General features: G+C 49.0%; 1 protein-coding gene across 1 annotated transcript in view; it reads left to right on the top strand.

Annotated features, from left to right (window-relative positions):
• Positions 1–19,868, top strand: part of LOC141107400 (xaa-Pro aminopeptidase 2-like) — a gene marked incomplete in the record, with an annotated part of 211,680 nt that overhangs the window by 101,451 nt on the left and 90,361 nt on the right. The window contains 2 exon segments of the mRNA XM_073598107.1: positions 3,820–3,921; positions 8,350–8,431. Coding sequence (XP_073454208.1) covers positions 3,820–3,921; positions 8,350–8,431 — 184 coding nt within the window.

Below are 19,868 nucleotides of genomic sequence, written 5' to 3' on the forward strand. Positions count from 1 at the left end.
AATTCTCTGTGAAGAATAGCTGGTTCTTAAGGAGCAGGCCGGGAAGCCCCATCGATACCAGGCCCTTTGCGTCTGGTATAGATTTTAAGGGGAACCCCATGCCAAAATTAAAAAAAAAAAAAAACAGTGTGGGGGTCCCCCCCGAAATCCATACCAGACCCTTATCTGAGCATGCAGCCCAGCAGGCAAGGAAAGGAGGGGGAGCGAGCACCCTTTCCCCCTCCTGAACCATACCAGGGCAAATGCCCTCAACATGGGGGGGTGCTTTGGGGCAGGGGGGCCTGGTATGGATTGGGGGGGGAGCACGTTGTGTTTTTTCAGTATTTTCTTTTGCCTGCATTCCTTTCGTTTACATCCAGCTCTCAGTGGGGAAGCCCGCTGACAGCTGATGACCGATCGGTTGTTAAGGACGCGGTGGCCAGGTTCCGGGCCCTCTCCTTTAAAGTGTTACTAAACCCAGTAATATGAAAATAGATAATCTGCCTCCCTGCAGTGCCCAGAGCTTATAAATCCTCTTAAAATACTGCCACTATATACCTTTTTGGCTGATCTGTATACCACGGTCACGTGATAAACTGCAGGGTCTCCCTGAGTGCTAAGTGTTCAGGTAGGAGGAGATTTCCACTATAGCCTGTGTTCTCATGCTGTTACGGGAGGCGGATCATCCCATCAATCAAAATGTGACATCCCACCCACTGTGTTCTTTTTTTTAGTTACTGGGCATGGAGGAGGAGGGAGGAAGGGACTGGGCTGTCATTTAGGATCTGTATACACGCCCACATGTGTGATGTCAATATCATGTGACCTGAAAATCTCAGCTCAACAAGGAAATGTTCTCTCCAGCAATAGAGACCCAACTGAGCATGTGCAGCCCGACTACACTCACTGTGTCTTATCAGGCCTTCCCCAGATAGACAGTGCAGGAGGGGGGTGGGGGATCTGTCCATACAGGATCAAAGAGCCTTTTTACACAATACAGAGGATTAAAAAGGTCAGACGGAATAATTTCATTGGATATTCCGATCGTGTGTGGGCTACATCGGACTTTCCCTTTCGAAAATTCTGACGGACCTAGAAATTAGAACACCTTTTTAATCTTTCCGACGGAATCAATTCCTATCGAGAAAACCGTTCGTCTGTATGCTATGCCGACGGGCCAAAAATGACGCAAGGGCAGCTATTGGCTACTGGCTGTTGAACTTCCTTTTTCTAGTCTCGTCGTATGTGTTGTACGTCACCGCGTTCTAAACGATCGGACTTTGGTGTGAACGCAAGTCCGTTTCAGCGGAACTCCGTCGGAATCCCGTCAGAAAAACCGTTAGAGTTTATTCTGATGGTCCCCAGAGAGCCCCCCTTACATTAAGGTCCCCAGAGAGCCTCCCCCTTAAATCAGGGTCCCCAGAGAGCCTCCCCCTTACATCAGGGTCCCCAGAGAGCCTCCCCCTTATATCAGGGTCCCCAGAGAGCCTCCCCCTTAAATCAGGGTCCCCGGAGAGCCTCCCCCTTAAATCAGGGTCCCCAGAGAGCCTCCACCTTAAATCTGGGTCCCCAGAGAGCCCCTCACTTACATCAGGGTCCCCAGAGAGCCTCCCTTATATTAGGGTCCCCAGATAGCCTCCCCCTTAAATCAGGGTCCCCAGGGAGCCTCCCCCTTACATCAGGGTCCCCAGAGAGCCTCCCCCTTAAATCAGAGTTCCCCGAGAGAGCCCCCCACTTACATCAGGGTCCCCAGAGAGCCTCCCCTCCCCTTGGGGACCCCTGCAGAGACTCTGGGCTATGGGCTCCAGATTCGGGGCTATAGCCCCAAAAGCCACCCCCTAGCGACGCCACTGGACGGTTGTATTGTGTTTGTATTGGAAAGCTTTATATAAAACACTTTGTGGAGGATGGGATGAGAAGACTCAGATTATGTTATGTTAGAGGCTCCTGATCACCTTGGCACCATAACCATATCGGGAAGTACACTGCTTTTATTTGCAGGAGCTATAATATAGCAAATCTTCACTTTTTTAAGTTCAGTTCAACTTTAATGGCAATAATGTTTTTGCACTACATAAAACAGTGCTGCAGATACAGTCATAAAAAAGTAGAACCCTCTAGTTAGATAGGTGCTAGAGTGAGGAGTTTTCTAGCAGAGTAGGAAAATGTAGGCAAGCCTAGCTGGTGACTAGGCCTGTATGTTTTCATTCTGGACTGGGAGTGGCTCAGGGCAGGGCTGGGTGACTCACAGGTAGCATCACTGTCCCCTCCCTCTTCCTTCTAGAACAGCCTTTCTCAACCTTTTCAACACAGAGGAACCCTTCAAATAGTTCTCTGGTCTCGGGGAACCCCCTGCTAAAAATTTGAAATCTACTCATGATACATTAGTGTGATGGTCATTGGGAAGAATTACCTCCTTACAGATAGCTAAAAAGATCAGTAGTGTGAGTGGGAACTTATCTGAGAGAGGAAGAAAGTGCCCAATGCTGAAGGAACCCCTAGCAACCTCTTTAGGAACCCTAGGGTTCCATGGAACCCTGGTTGAGAATCACTGTTCTAGAAGGTGCTAGAAAGGAAGGAGGAGAGGAGAGGTGGAGCTGCCTGGGGTATTCTGAGGAGTCTTGACCAATCCCCAACTTGGATTGGCAGGGGGCAGGCCTCCCTAAATACCTGGGGTCAGCCCAGCTGGGGAGGAGTTGTCGGGTGGAAGAGCTGGAGTGGGAGAGTGCGGAGGCTGTCGGGGCTCACTGGGAGCTCCCCAGTTGTGGGGGGGGGGGCCTTGGACTGGGGCTCAGGTGCATCCAGGAAGAGAGAAGAGATCCTGGAAGGAGAGGCACATAAGAGAGCAAGGAGAGTACAGTGGGAGAGAACACTAAGAGACTCCAGGGAGGACAACTGGTCACATCCGGGAGGGCTGGGGAGTGAGCACAGTCGGGAGCATTGGGGAGGCACGCCTGAGAGAACTGGCAGATTACAGTTTGAGAGATGGGGGCAGAACCAGAAGACAGGACTGTGGGAAGGACAGTGGAGAGAGGTCATTGCAACCAGTTAGGGTTGAAGTTCATAGATCAAAGGTTAGTTGGGGTTAGAACTTAGGGTTAGGGTTAGAACTTAGGGTTAGGGTTTTCCCTTGAAGAACAAGGTTAGGACTCAGGGATTAGAATAGGGACCTACTCCAAAGGTTAAAGGTCAGAAGGCGTGTCCCCAGAGGTCAAGGGTCAAGAGGCGTGGCTGACCCACCCCCTCCAAAGTGTTCCCCCTACCCCAACTAAGTCGGGGAATGAACAAGTCGGGGAAAGCGCTTTGCGCGAGCTTTGCCCTGGTTGGCAGGGCCTGAAGAGACCTATCTTGGAGCAGTAGCTGAGCAGAGGACAGTTTGCACCTGAACTATTTCTACACCTCAGGGGCCCGAGGTCCCTGCCTGCAAAAAGCCATTCACTGAGGCCTGGCTGAGTTAGTGTCAGGCCTAACCATGCGGTGCTAGCTAGTGTGGAGGAATAACAGTCTGCAACAAGGCAAGTGCTGGAGGAGTGAAGGATAGACTGGAGAAGACTGGAGTGTATATAGAAGTCCCGAGCAAGTTTGCACTGAATGTTCCTGGACATCCCATAATTCCCAATTTCCCCATCCAAATTCAAATTCCTAAATAAAACAAAAAAAAAAAAAACAAAGCTCATGGACTGTTCTGTGTCTCTGAGTGTCTGAGAGATGGATGCCGGGCTGTGCAGGGTGACAGGTGAACCACAACATTCAGCAACCCCTACGGGGGGGCATGGGTACAAAACTAAGTGATGGTGCCAAGTGTTGTCATTTCTCATCTTCTCCCCCCGTGTTCTACAGGAGGCACTTGGCAGGAAAAAGTGATCAATATTCGGGATCAGATGGACAAACACAGCCAGAAGCCGACCGCTGTCCTCCTCTCCACTCTAGAGGAAACTGCATGTATGTACATATAAAAGGAATGCAATATTACATAGTTACATAGTAGGTGAGGGTGAAAAAAGATACAAGTCCATCAAGTCCAACCTATGTGTGTGATTATATGTCAGTATTACATTACATATTCCTGTATATTGCGGTCATTCAGGTGATTATCTAATAGTTTCTTGAAGCTATCAATGCTCCCCGCTGAGACCACCGCCTGTGGAAGGGAATTCCACATCCTTGCCGCTCTTACAGTAAAGAACCCTCTACGTAGTTTAAGGTTAAACCTCTTTTCTTCTAATTTTACTGAGTGGCCACGAGTCTTATTAAACTCTCTTCTGCAAAAAGTTTTCTCCCTATTGATGGGGTCACCAGTCCGGTATTTGTATATTGTGGGGTCACCAGTCCGGTATTTATATATTGTGGGGTCACCAGTCCGGTATTTATATATTGTGGGGTCACCAGTCCGGTATTTATATATTGAAATCATATCCCCTCTCAAGCGTCTCTTCTCCAGAGAGAATAAGTTCAGCGCTCACAACCTTTCCTCATAACTAAGATCCTCCAGACCCTTTATTAGCTTTGTTGCCCTTCTTTGTACTCGCTCCATTTCCAGTACATCCCTCCTGAGGACTGGTGCCCAGAACTGGACAGCATACTCCAGGTGCGGCCGGACCAGAGTCTTGTAGAGCGGGAGAATTATCGTTTTATCTCTGGAGTTGATCCCTCTTTTAATGCCAATATTCTGTTTGCTTTATTAGCAGCAGCTTGGCATTGCATGTCATTGCTGAGCCTATCATCTACTAGGACCCCCAGGTCCTTTTCCATCCTAGATCCCCCCAGAGGTTCTCCCCCCAGTCTATAGATTGCATTCAGATTTTTACCACCCAAATGCATTATTTTACATTTCTCTACATTGAAAAATGTATCCTGGGCAATGATTGGGTACATTAAATATAAAACTTTTTTTAGTCTTGGATAAAGTTGGGAAGAATCAGAACTTTACTTCTGGATGTGTTAAAGTAATATGAAAGGCTCACTTTTTTTTTATTAAATAACAAACATGTTATACTTACCTGCTCTGTGTAATGGTTTTGCACAGAGCAGCCCGGATCTTCCTCTTCTTGGATCCCCCCCAGGACGCTGGGCTCCACCCCCCACCAAGTGCCCTCATACCAAGTCGCTTGTTTTGGGGGGAACTCGTGCATGCTCACACCCGTGCACTGCTCTGTGTGTCCATAAGACAGGGTCCTGTCCCCCATTCCCTCCTCACCGGCTCTGACTGACAGTAGTGGGAGCCAAGGTCTCCTGCTGTTGGATCTCAGCCAATGAGGAGCAAGAGAGCTGAGAGAGCCCTGGCTCTCATACACATCGCTGGATAGAGACTGGGTTCAGGTATTTATTTAGGGGGGCAATGGGGGAAGCTGCATGCATCCTATGCAGTAAGGTAAAAGGACCTTCTGCTTTTACAACCACTTCAAACATAGCAAGGGTGCCATACCAACATGTTACTTGGGTTTACAAACTCCCCATTCTATGTATATATATATAGTAGATTGTACAGGAGGCCAAGGATGGGTCCTGAATGGGAGATATATTTCCCCACTATTTGGGTTGTGGTCTCTCTAAGGGCAGGTTCAAGAGCTGTTTTTGGTTACTCATGGGTCCTCACCAATGTGGGGAGAGGGGTTCCCGAGTAGTCCGGTTGGCGAGGAGAGGACTGATTGGCAGTTCTCTCATGATGGCTAAATCCCCATTTGGGACCCGGAATTTTAAGGGTTAAAGAGAGACTATTTTTGGGAAACAGCCTCAAAACCCCTTTTACAGGGGACTATGACCCCCAAAAGAGTTAAGTAAAACCCAAAGAGGAGCAGGAAGGTGTCAACACCTGTCTGTGAGGTGGAGTGGCTTGTGACTGAGACACGGTTGTTAAACTTTGGAGATCTCCTCTTAGGGACCCCATGAGGCAGGAACTTTAAAAAACCTACTAAGGGATGAGAGCTACTGGTGGTGGGATGACTATTTTTATTAGTTTTTACTCACTGAGGACAAGCTGTTTGACTATTTTGAAAATAAAAGGACTGTTTTTAACCATCAATATGTCTTCTGGCTGGTATACATATACATACACACAGTATCTCACAAAAGTAAGTACACCCCTCAGTCACATTTGTGTAAATCTTTTCTTCTCTCTTTTCATGTGACAACACTGAAGAAATGACACTTGTCTACAATGTAAAGTAGTGAGTGTACAGCTTGTATAACAGTGTAAATTTACTGTCCCCTCAAAATAACTCAACACACAGCCATTAATGTCTAAACCGCTGGCAACAAAAGTCAGGACACCCCTAAGTGAAAATCTCCAAATTGGGCCTAAAGTGTTAATATTTTTTGTGACCACCATTATTTTCCAGCACTGCCTTAACCCTCTTGGGCATGGAGGTCACCAGAGCTTCACAGGTTGTCACTGGAGTCCTCTTCCCCTCCTCCATGATGACATCACAAAGCTGGTGGATGTTAGAGATCTTGTGCTCCTCCACCTTCCGTTTGAGGATGTCCCACAGATGATCAATAGGGTTTAGGTCTGGAGACATGCTTGGCCAGTCCATCACCTTTACCCTCAGCTTCTTTAGCAAGGCTGTGGTGGTCTTGGAGGTGTGTTTGGGGTGGTTATCATGTTGGAATACTGCCCTGCGGTCCAGTCTCTGAAGGGAGGGGATCATGCTCTGATTCAGTATGTCACAGTACATGTTGGCATTCATGGTTCCCTCAATGAACTGTAGCTCCCCAGTGCCGGCAGCAATCATGACTTTTGTGAGATACTGTATACGGTATATCACCCCCCTAGGTTTAGTATGTGTTTTGATTAGTAAATCTAGCTGTCACACTGTAGTCAGTGTGTCTGTGTTTGTTAGGTAAAAGCATAGTTTGCTCGTTGTACTCAGTGAAGCTGCAATCTGCTAGTCAGGCCTGCTCAGTGGGCTCAGCTGCTGCCAGTCTAGTCTAATAGCTCCCTCTGCATCTAGAGAACTTGAGACGTTTCTGGATGATAGGTGTGGAGCTATGCAGATGGCAGCATGAACATTGATAAAGCCCTGGCCTATCCCAAGGAGGCAGGCTCTGATGGCATGCTGGGAGACTGTATATATTCTGTGAGCACACTGAGCTCATGGTCTTTTTCCTGGTGAGGAATTGTCCAGCCTTCCCAGACACTGCTGCTATGTCTGCTGTTGGGAGGTCTCAGGTATGCGACCTGAGAGACCTGGATGCTGAGACCCTGGACCTAAAGACAGCTGACTGAGGGGGACTGTCCACAGATGATCTTGTCTGGTATCACCGGAGTAATCTGTCCCTTGGAAGGAGGCAACCAGCTGTTCTTTGGGCCCTGTGTGAGTACAGATGCTTTGAGAGATCTTGGGGACCTTTGTGCTTTTGCTATCCCTCTAGTGCTAAAGAAAGTCAGCTGTGGGTCTAGTTAAAGGGGACACTGGCTAGGGTCCCGTAGAGCTTTGTCCATCTATGGAACGCTCTACCCGCAGTGCTCTACCCGCGGACATCCGTTCGGAAGAAAACCATCTGGCCTTCAGGAAGAAGCTCAAGACCCATCTCTTCTGAAGGCCCAGATGGACACTGGTGGAAAAAGCGCCTTGAGGCGATTTAGTTCGCATACATAGCGCTATACATGTTATTCATCTAATCTTGTACTTAAAGGGACTCTGCTCACAGTCAACTTCTACTACAGCTACTCTAAAGCTGAAGTCTACTGTTCTCTTCAAGCAGAGACTTTCATATAGCTTGTCCTGAAGAATACCTAAGTCCAGAAATATACATAGTTCTTGTGTTTGAACTTTGGAGTATCTCACTGAATTCCCTCAACCATATCCAAGTTCTCCAAAAATAAAAAACAAACAACAAAAACAACATCCCCTAGACTGGCGAAGATTGTGGGGAGACCTGGACAGAATTCCTGAGGATCCTACGGAAGTCTTACTGTATATGTATAAATATATTGTGTTGCTCTTCATATGGAGTGTGGATCTTGGCACAGTTGCTGAGCAGCAATGGTCAAGTTGATACTCCATGAGCAGAGTTACATACAGAGATCTGTGAGGTCACTTGTTTGCTCTAAATCCATCCAAGTTTTATCCTGTGTGGAGCCCTGATGAAGGAGATGAGGAGGAGTGGTGTTACCCATGAAACGAGTTGGCTGTTATTTATATAGGACTTTTTTTTTTTACCAACAATTCAAATTATCTTGGACACTTTCATCCGTTTTTGGTCTCGCTCTCCTTTCTGTATTTCAATGGTTTGAGATAATTGGTTAGATTCACTGTTCAAGCGACAGTTGTTTGCCGAGAGGGTGAGGACAGGGCCACCCATGGCTCAATAGACCAGCTGAAATCTGCTTGATGTATGGCCAACTTTACGGTATTTCTTCTCCCTCAGGGCTCTTCAACCTCCGAGGACAGGACATACCGAACAATCCATACTTCTACTCCTACACACTGCTGGCCAAGGACTCCATCAGGTACCCAACATCGAGGACATGTAACTCTCCTCTCCTGAAATACTCTGCTCTGCTGGAGGACTCCTCTCCTTCCTCTATAACTCTCCTTTCCTGAAATACTCTGCTGGAGGACTCTGCTCCTTCCTCTATAACTCTCCTCTCCTGAAATACTCTGCACTGCTGGAGGACTCTGCTCCTTCCTCTATAACTCTCCTCTCCTGAAATACTCTGCACTGCTGGAGGACTCTGCTCCTTCCTCTATAACTCTCCTCTCCTGAAATACTCTGCTCTGCTGGAGGACTCTGCTCCTTCCTCTATAACTCTCCTCTCCTGAAATACTCTGCTGGAGGACTCTTCTCCTTCCTCTATAACTCTCCTCTCCTGAAATACTCTGCTCCTTCCTCTATAACTCTCCTCTCCTGAAATACTCTGCTCTGCTGGAGGACTCTTCTCCTTCCTCTATAACTCTCCTCTCCTGAAATACTCTGCTCCTTCCTCTATAACTCTCCTCTCCTGAAATACTCTGCTCTGCTGGAGGACTCTGCTCCTTCCTCTATAACTCTCCTCTCCTGAAATACTCTGCTCTGCTGGAGGACTCTGCTCCTTCCTCTATAACTCTCCTCTCCTGAAATACTCTGCACTGCTGGAGGACTCTGCTCCTTCCTCTATAACTCTCCTCTCCTGAAATACTCTGCTCTGCTGGAGGACTCTGCTCCTTCCTCTATAACTCTCCTCTCCTGAAATACTCTGCACTGCTGGAAGACTCCTCTCCTTCCTCTATAACTCTTCTCTCCTGAAATACTCTGCTCTGCTGGAGGACTCTGCTCCTTCCTCTATAACTCTCCTCTCCTGAAATACTCTGCTCTGCTGGAAGACTCCTCTCCTTCCTCTATAACTCTTCTCTCCTGAAATACTCTGCACTGCTGGAGGACTCTGCTCCTTCCTCTATAACTCTTCTCTCCTGAAATACTCTGCTCTGCTGGAGGACTCTTCTCCTTCCTCTATAACTCTCCTCTCCTGAAATACTCTGCACTGCTGGAGGACTCTGCTCCTTCCTCTATAACTCTCCTCTCCTGAAATACTCTGCTCTGCTGGAGGACTCTGCTCCTTCCTCTATAACTCTCCTCTCCTGAAATACTCTGCTCTGCTGGAAGACTCCTCTCCTTCCTCTATAACTCTTCTCTCCTGAAATACTCTGCACTGCTGGAGGACTCTGCTCCTTCCTCTATAACTCTTCTCTCCTGAAATACTCTGCTCTGCTGGAGGACTCTGCTCCTTCCTCTATAACTCTTCTCTCCTGAAATACTCTGCACTGCTGGAGGACTCTGCTCCTTCCTCTTAACTCTCCTCTCCTGAAATACTCTGCCCTGCTGGAGGACTCTGCTCCTTCCTCTATAACTCTCCTCTCCTGAAATACTCTGCACTGCTGGAGGACTCTGCTCCTTCCTCTATAATTCTCCTCTCCTGAAATACTCTGCCCTGCTGGAGGACTCCTCTCCTTCCTCTATAACTCTCCTCTCCTGAAATACTCGGCACTGCTGGAGGACTCCTCTCCTTCCTCTATAACTCTCCTCTCCTGAAATACTCTGCACTGCTGGAGGACTCTGCTCCTTCCTCTATAACTCTCCTCTCCTGAAATACTCTGCTCTGCTGGAGGACTCTTCTCCTTCCTCTATAACTCTCCTCTCCTGAAATACTCTGCCCTGCTGGAGGACTCTGCTCCTTCCTCTATAACTCTCCTCTCCTGAAATACTCTGCCCTGCTGGAGGACTCTTCTCCTTCCTCTATAACTCTCCTCTCCTGAAATACTCTGCACTGCTGGAGGACTCTGCTCCTTCCTCTTAACTCTCCTCTCCTGAAATACTCTGCACTGCTGGAGGACTCTGCTCCTTCCTCTATAACTCTCCTCTCCTGAAATACTCTGCCCTGCTGGAGGACTCTGCTCCTTCCTCTATAACTCTCCTCTCCTGAAATACTCTGCACTGCTGGAGGACTCTTCTCCTTCCTCTATAACTCTCCTCTCCTGAAATACTCTGCTGGAGGACTCTGCTCCTTCCTCTATAACTCTCCTCTCCTGAAATACTCTGCTCTGCTGGAGGACTCCTCTCCTTCCTCTATAACTCTCCTCTCCTGAAATACTCTGCTCTGCTGGAGGACTCCTCTCCTTCCTCTATAACTCTCCTCTCCTGAAATACTCTGCTGGAGGACTCTGCTCCTTCCTCTATAACTCTCCTCTCCTGAAATACTCTGCTGGAGGACTCTGCTCCTTCCTCTATAACTCTCCTCTCCTGAAATACTCTGCACTGCTGGAGGACTCTGCTCCTTCCTCTATAACTCTCCTCTCCTGAAATACTCTGCACTGCTGGAGGACTCCTCTCCTTCCTCTATAACTCTCCTCTCCTGAAATACTCTGCACTGCTGGAGGACTCCTCTCCTTCCTCTATAACTCTCCTCTCCTGAAATACTCTGCACTGCTGGAGGACTCCTCTCCTTCCTCTATAACTCTCTTCTCCTGAAATACTCTGCACTGCTGGAGGACTCTGCTCCTTCCTCTATAACTCTCCTCTCCTGAAATACTCTGCACTGCTGGAGGACTCCTCTCCTTCCTCTATAACTCTCCTCTCCTGAAATACTCTGCTCTGCTGGAGGACTCTGCTCCTTCCTCTATAACTCTCCTCTCCTGAAATACTCTGCACTGCTGGAGGACTCCTCTCCTTCCTCTATAACTCTCCTCTCCTGAAATACTCTGCACTGCTGGAGGACTCCTCTCCTTCCTCTATAACTCTCCTCTCCTGAAATACTCTACTGGAGGACTCTGCTCCTTCCTCTATAACTCTCCTCTCCTGAAATACTCTGCCCTGCTGGAGGACTCCTCTCCTTCCTCTATAACTCTCCTCTCCTGAAATACTCTGCTCTGCTGGAGGACTCTGCTCCTTCCTCTATAACTCTCCTCTCCTGAAATACTCTGTACTGCTGGAGGACTCTGCTCCTTCCTCTATAACTCTCCTCTCCTGAAATACTCTGCACTGCTGGAGGACTCTGCTCCTTCCTCTATAACTCTCCTCTCCTGAAATACTCTGCTCTGCTGGAGGACTCTGCTCCTTCCTCTATAACTCTCCTCTCCTGAAATACTCTGCCCTGCTGGAGGACTCCTCTCCTTCCTCTATAACTCTCCTCTCCTGAAATACTCTGCTCTGCTGGAGGACTCCTCTCCTTCCTCTATAACTCTCCTCTCCTGAAATACTCTGCTCTGCTGGAGGACTCTGCTCCTTCCTCTATAACTCTCCTCTCCTGAAATACTCTGCACTGCTGGAGGACTCTGCTCCTTCCTCTATAACTCTCCTCTCCTGAAATACTCTGCACTGCTGGAGGACTCCTCTCCTTCCTCTATAACTCTCCTCTCCTGAAATACTCTGCTGGAGGACTCTACTCCTTCCTCTATAACTCTCCTCTCCTGAAATACTCTGCTCTGCTGGAGGACTCTGCTCCTTCCTCTATAACTCTCCTCTCCTGAAATACTCTGCTGGAGGACTCTTCTCCTTCCTCTATAACTCTCCTCTCCTGAAATACTCTGCTCTGCTGGAGGACTCTGCTCCTTCCTCTATAACTCTCCTCTCCTGAAATACTCTGCACTGCTGGAGGACTCCTCTCCTTCCTCTATAACTCTCCTCTCCTGAAATACTCTGCACTGCTGGAGGACTCCTCTCCTTCCTCTATAACTCTCTTCTCCTGAAATACTCTGCACTGCTGGAGGACTCTGCTCCTTCCTCTATAACTCTCCTCTCCTGAAATACTCTGCTCTGCTGGAGGACTCTGCTCCTTCCTCTATAACTCTCCTCTCCTGAAATACTCTGCCCTGCTGGAGGACTCCTCTCCTTCCTCTATAACTCTCCTCTCCTGAAATACTCTGCTCTGCTGGAGGACTCCTCTCCTTCCTCTATAACTCTCCTCTCCTGAAATACTCTGCTCTGCTGGAGGACTCTGCTCCTTCCTCTATAACTCTCCTCTCCTGAAATACTCTGCACTGCTGGAGGACTCTGCTCCTTCCTCTATAACTCTCCTCTCCTGAAATACTCTGCACTGCTGGAGGACTCCTCTCCTTCCTCTATAACTCTCCTCTCCTGAAATACTCTGCTGGAGGACTCTACTCCTTCCTCTATAACTCTCCTCTCCTGAAATACTCTGCTCTGCTGGAGGACTCTGCTCCTTCCTCTATAACTCTCCTCTCCTGAAATACTCTGCTGGAGGACTCTTCTCCTTCCTCTATAACTCTCCTCTCCTGAAATACTCTGCTCTGCTGGAGGACTCTGCTCCTTCCTCTATAACTCTCCTCTCCTGAAATACTCTGCACTGCTGGAGGACTCCTCTCCTTCCTCTATAACTCTCCTCTCCTGAAATACTCTGCACTGCTGGAGGACTCCTCTCCTTCCTCTATAACTCTCCTCTCCTGAAATACTCTGCACTGCTGGATGACTCATCTCCTTCCTCTATAACTCTCCTCTCCTGAAATACTCTGCTCTGCTGGAGGACTCTGCTCCTTCCTCTATAACTCTCCTCTCCTGAAATACTCTGCACTGCTGGAGGACTCTGCTCCTTCCTCTATAACTCTCCTCTCCTGAAATACTCTGCACTGCTGGAGGACTCTGCTCCTTCCTCTATAACTCTCCTCTCCTGAAATACTCTGCACTGCTGGAGGACTCCTCTCCTTCCTCTATAACTCTCCTCTCCTGAAATACTCTGCCCTGCTGGAGGACTCTGCTCCTTCCTCTATAACTCTCCTCTCCTGAAATACTCTGCACTGCTGGAGGACTCTGCTCCTTCCTCTACAACTCTCCTCTCCTGAAATACTCTGCTGGAGGACTCTGCTCCTTCCTCTATAACTCTCCTCTCCTGAAATACTCTGCACTGCTGGAGGACTCCTCTCCTTCCTCTATAACTCTCCTCTCCTGAAATACTCTGCTCTGCTGGAGGACTCCGCTCCTTCCTCTATAACTCTCCTCTCCTGAAATACTCTGCACTGCTGGAGGACTCCTCTCCTTCCTCTATAACTCTCCTCTCCTGAAATACTCTGCACTGCTGGAGGACTCTGCTCCTTCCTCTATAACTCTCCTCTCCTGAAATACTCTGCACTGCTGGAGGACTCCTCTCCTTCCTCTATAACTCTCCTCTCCTTAAATACTCTGCACTGCTGGAGGACTCTGCTCCTTCCTCTATAACTCTCCTCTCCTGAAATACTCTGCTGGAGGACTCCGCTCCTTCCTCTATAACTCTCCTCTCCTGAAATACTCTGCACTGCTGGAGGACTCCTCTCCTTCCTCTATAACTCTCCTCTCCTGAAATACTCTGCTCTGCTGGAGGACTCCGCTCCTTCCTCTATAACTCTCCTCTCCTGAAATACTCGGCACTGCTGGAGGACTCTGCTCCTTCCTCTATAACTCTCCTCTCCTGAAATACTCTGCTCTGCTGGAGGACTCCTCTCCTTCCTCTATAACTCTCCTCTCCTGAAATACTCTGCCCTGCTGGAGGACTCTGCTCCTTCCTCTATAACTCTCCTCTCCTGAAATACTCTGCACTGCTGGAGGACTCTGCTCCTTCCTCTATAACTCTCCTCTCCTGAAATACTCTGCTCTGCTGGAGGACTCCGCTCCTTCCTCTATAACTCTCCTCTCCTGAAATACTCTGCACTGCTGGAGGACTCTGCTCCTTCCTCTATAACTCTCCTCTCCTGAAATACTCTGCTCTGCTGGAGGACTCTGCTCCTTCCTCTATAACTCTCCTCTCCTGAAATACTCTGCTGGAGGACTCTGCTCCTTCCTCTATAACTCTCCTCTCCTGAAATACTCTGCTGGAGGACTCTGCTCCTTCCTCTATAACTCTCCTCTCCTGAAATACTCTGCTCTGCTGGAGGACTCTGCTCCTTCCTCTATAACTCTCCTCTCCTGAAATACTCTGCTCTGCTGGAGGACTCTGCTCCTTCCTCTATAACTCTCCTCTCCTGAAATACTCTGCTCTGCTGGAGGACTCTGCTCCTTCCTCTATAACTCTCCTCTCCTGAAATACTCTGCACTGCTGGAGGACTCTGCTCCTTCCTCTATAACTCTCCTCTCCTGAAATACTCTGCACTGCTGGAGGACTCTGCTCCTTCCTCTATAACTCTCCTCTCCTGAAATACTCTGCTCTGCTGGAGGACTCTGCTCCTTCCTCTATAACTCTCCTCTCCTGAAATACTCTGCACTGCTGGAGGACTCTGCTCCTTCCTCTATAACTCTCCTCTCCTGAAATACTCTGCTCTGCTGGAGGACTCTGCTCCTTCCTCTATAACTCTCCTCTCCTGAAATACTCTGCACTGCTGGAGGACTCTGCTCCTTCCTCTATAACTCTCCTCTCCTGAAATACTCTGCTCTGCTGGAGGACTCTGCTCCTTCCTCTATAACTCTCCTCTCCTGAAATACTCTGCACTGCTGGAGGACTCTGCTCCTTCCTCTATAACTCTCCTCTCCTGAAATACTCTGCTGGAGGACTCTGCTCCTTCCTCTATAACTCTCCTCTCCTGAAATACTCTGCTCTGCTGGAGGACTCTGCTCCTTCCTCTATAACTCTCCTCTCCTGAAATACTCTGCACTGCTGGAGGACTCTGCTCCTTCCTCTATAACTCTCCTCTCCTGAAATACTCTGCTGGAGGACTCTGCTCCTTCCTCTATAACTCTCCTCTCCTGAAATACTCTGCTCTGCTGGAGGACTCTGCTCCTTCCTCTATAACTCTCCTCTCCTGAAATACTCTGCCCTGCTGGAGGACTCCTCTCCTTCCTCTATAACTCTCCTCTCCTGAAATACTCGGCACTGCTGGAGGACTCCTCTCCTTCCTCTATAACTCTCCTCTCCTGAAATACTCTGCACTGCTGGAGGACTCTGCTCCTTCCTCTATAACTCTCCTCTCCTGAAATACTCTGCACTGCTGGAGGACTCTGCTCCTTCCTCTATAACTCTCCTCTCCTGAAATACTCTGCCCTGCTGGAGGACTCTTCTCCTTCCTCTATAACTCTCCTCTCCTGAAATACTCTGCCCTGCTGGAGGACTCTGCTCCTTCCTCTATAACTCTCCTCTCCTGAAATACTCTGCCCTGCTGGAGGACTCTTCTCCTTCCTCTATAACTCTCCTCTCCTGAAATACTCTGCACTGCTGGAGGACTCCTCTCCTTCCTCTATAACTCTCCTCTCCTGAAATACTCTGCACTGCTGGAGGACTCCTCTCCTTCCTCTATAACTCTCCTCTCCTGAAATACTCTGCCCTGCTGGAGGACTCTTCTCCTTCCTCTATAACTCTCCTCTCCTGAAATACTCGGCACTGCTGGAGGACTCCTCTCCTTCCTCTATAACTCTCCTCTCCTGAAATACTCTGCACTGCTGGAGGACTCCTCTCCTTCCTCTATAACTCTCATCTCCTGAAATACTCTGCTCTGCTGGAGGACTCTGCTCCTTCCTCTATAACTCTCCTCTCCTGAAATACTCTGCACTGCTGGAGGACTCCTCTCCTTCCTCTATAACTCTCCTCTCCTGAAATACTCTGCACTGCTGGAGGACTCTGCTCCTTCCTCTATAACTCTCCTCTCCTGAAATACTCTGCTCTGCTGGAGGACTCTGCTCCTTCCTCTATAACTCTCCTCTCCTGAAATACTCTGCACTGCTGGAGGACTCTGCTCCTTCCTCTTAACTCTCCTCTCCTGAAATACTCTGCCCTGCTGGAGGACTCTGCTCCTTCCTCTATAACTCTCCTCTCCTGAAATACTCTGCACTGCTGGAGGACTCCTCTCCTTCCTCTATAACTCTCCTCTCCTGAAATACTCTGCACTGCTGGAGGACTCTGCTCCTTCCTCTTAACTCTCCTCTCCTGAAATACTCTGCCCTGCTGGAGGACTCTGCTCCTTCCTCTATAACTCTCCTCTCCTGAAATACTCTGCACTGCTGGAGGACTCCTCTCCTTCCTCTATAACTCTCCTCTCCTGAAATACTCTGCACTGCTGGAGGACTCCTCTCCTTCCTCTATAACTCTCCTCTCCTGAAATACTCTGCTCTGCTGGAGGACTCTGCTCCTTCCTCTATAACTCTCCTCTCCTGAAATACTCTGCACTGCTGGAGGACTCTGCTCCTTCCTCTATAACTCTCCTCTCCTGAAATACTCTGCTCTGCTGGAGGACTCTGCTCCTTCCTCTATAACTCTCCTCTCCTGAAATACTCTGCACTGCTGGAGGACTCCTCTCCTTCCTCTATAACTCTCCTCTCCTGAAATACTCTACTGGAGGACTCTGCTCCTTCCTCTATAACTCTCCTCTCCTTAAATACTCTGCCCTGCTGGAGGACTCCTCTCCTTCCTCTATAACTCTCCTCTCCTGAAATACTCTGCTCTGCTGGAGGACTCTGCTCCTTCCTCTATAACTCTCCTCTCCTGAAATACTCTGCACTGCTGGAGGACTCCTCTCCTTCCTCTATAACTCTCCTCTCCTGAAATACTCTGCTCTGCTGGAGGACTCCGCTCCTTCCTCTATAACTCTCCTCTCCTGAAATACTCTGCCCTGCTGGAGGACTCCTCTCCTTCCTCTATAACTCTCCTCTCCTGAAATACTCTGCTCTGCTGGAGGACTCTGCTCCTTCCTCTATAACTCTCCTCTCCTGAAATACTCTGCTGGAGGACTCTTCTCCTTCCTCTATATCTCTCCTCTGCTGAAATACTCTGCACTGCTGGAGGACTCTTCTCCTTCCTCTATAACTCTCCTCTCCTTAAATACTCTGCCCTGCTGGAGGACTCTGCTCCTTCCTCTATAACTCTCCTCTCCTGAAATACTCTGCTGGAGGACTCTGCTCCTTCCTCTATAACTCTCCTCTCCTGAAATACTCTGCTGGAGGACTCTGCTCCTTCCTCTATAACTCTCCTCTCCTGAAATACTCTGCTCTGCTGGAGGACTCTGCTCCTTCCTCTATAACTCTCCTCTCCTGAAATACTCTGCACTGCTGGAGGACTCTGCTCCTTCCTCTATAACTCTTCTCTCCTGAAATACTCTGCACTGCTGGAGGACTCTGCTCCTTCCTCTATAACTCTCCTCTCCTGAAATACTCTGCACTGCTGGAGGACTCCTCTCCTTCCTCTATAACTCTCCTCTCCTGAAATACTCTACTGGAGGACTCTGCTCCTTCCTCTATAACTCTCCTCTCCTGAAATACTCTGCCCTGCTGGAGGACTCTGCTCCTTCCTCTATAACTCTCCTCTCCTGAAATACTCTGCCCTGCTGGAGGACTCTTCTCCTTCCTCTATAACTCTCCTCTCCTGAAATACTCTGCACTGCTGGAGGACTCCTCTCCTTCCTCTATAACTCTCCTCTCCTGAAATACTCTGCACTGCTGGAGGACTCCTCTCCTTCCTCTATAACTCTCCTCTCCTGAAATACTCTGCCCTGCTCGAGGACTCTTCTCCTTCCTCTATAACTCTCCTCTCCTGAAATACTCGGCACTGCTGGAGGACTCCTCTCCTTCCTCTATAACTCTCCTCTCCTGAAATACTCTGCACTGCTGGAGGACTCTGCTCCTTCCTCTTAACTCTCCTCTCCTGAAATACTCTGCCCTGCTGGAGGACTCTGCTCCTTCCTCTATAACTCTCCTCTCCTGAAATACTCTGCTCTGCTGGAGGACTCTGCTCCTTCCTCTATAACTCTCCTCTCCTGAAATACTCTGCACTGCCGGAGGACTCTGCTCCTTCCTCTATAACTCTCCTCTCCTGAAATACTCTGCACTGCTGGAGGACTCTGCTCCTTCCTCTATAACTCTCCTCTCCTGAAATACTCTGCACTGCCGGAGGACTCTGCTCCTTCCTCTATAACTCTCCTCTCCTGAAATACTCTGCACTGCTGGAGGACTCCTCTCCTTCCTCTATAACTCTCCTCTCCTGAAATACTCTGCACTGCCGGAGGACTCTGCTCCTTCCTCTATAACTCTCCTCTCCTGAAATACTCTGCACTGCCGGAGGACTCTGCTCCTTCCTCTATAACTCTCCTCTCCTGAAATACTCTGCCCTGCTGGAGGACTCCGCTCCTTCCTCTATAACTCTCCTCTCCTGAAATACTCTGCACTGCCGGAGGACTCTGCTCCTTCCTCTATAACTCTCCTCTCCTGAAATACTCTGCACTGCTGGAGGACTCTGCTCCTTCCTCTATAACTCTCCTCTCCTGAAATACTCTGCTGGAGGACTCCGCTCCTTCCTCTATAACTCTCCTCTCCTGAAATACTCTGCACTGCTGGAGGACTCCTCTCCTTCCTCTATAACTCTCCTCTCCTGAAATACTCTGCCCTGCTGGAGGACTCCTCTCCTTCCTCTATAACTCTCCTCTCCTAAAATACTCTGCACTGCTGGAGGACTCTGCTCCTTCCTCTATAACTCTCCTCTCCTGAAATACTCTGCACTGCTGGAGGACTCTGCTCCTTCCTCTATAACTCTTCTCTCCTGAAATACTCTGCACTGCTGGAGGACTCTGCTCCTTCCTCTATAACTCTCCTCTCCTGAAATACTCTGCACTGCCGGAGGACTCTGCTCCTTCCTCTATAACTCTCCTCTCCTGAAATACTCTGCCCTGCTGGAGGACTCCGCTCCTTCCTCTATAACTCTCCTCTCCTGAAATACTCTGCACTGCCGGAGGACTCTGCTCCTTCCTCTATAACTCTCCTCTCCTGAAATACTCTGCACTGCTGGAGGACTCTGCTCCTTCCTCTATAACTCTCCTCTCCTGAAATACTCTGCTGGAGGACTCCGCTCCTTCCTCTATAACTCTCCTCTCCTGAAATACTCTGCACTGCTGGAGGACTCCTCTCCTTCCTCTATAACTCTCCTCTCCTGAAATACTCTGCCCTGCTGGAGGACTCCTCTCCTTCCTCTATAACTCTCCTCTCCTAAAATACTCTGCACTGCTGGAGGACTCTGCTCCTTCCTCTATAACTCTCCTCTCCTGAAATACTCTGCACTGCTGGAGGACTCTGCTCCTTCCTCTATAACTCTCCTCTCCTGAAATACTCTGCACTGCTGGAGGACTCTGCTCCTTCCTCTATAACTCTCCTCTCCTGAAATACTCTGCCCTGCTGGAGGACTCCTCTCCATCCTCTATAACTCTCCTCTCCTGAAATACTCTGCTGGAGGACTCTGCTCCTTCCTCTATAACTCTCCTCTCCTGAAATACTCTGCACTGCTGGAGGACTCTGCTCCTTCCTCTATAACTCTCCTCTCCTGAAATACTCTGCTGGAGGACTCCGCTCCTTCCTCTATAACTCTCCTCTCCTGAAATACTCTGCACTGCTGGAGGACTCTGCTCCTTCCTCTATAACTCTCCTCTCCTGAAATACTCTGCACTGCTGGAGGACTCCTCTCCTTCCTCTATAACTCTCCTCTCCTGAAATACTCTACTGGAGGACTCTGCTCCTTC

This window comes from Aquarana catesbeiana, linkage group LG09 (assembly GCF_042186555.1).
Source record: "Aquarana catesbeiana isolate 2022-GZ linkage group LG09, ASM4218655v1, whole genome shotgun sequence".
In the NCBI taxonomy this organism is placed as follows: domain Eukaryota; kingdom Metazoa; phylum Chordata; class Amphibia; order Anura; family Ranidae; genus Aquarana; species Aquarana catesbeiana.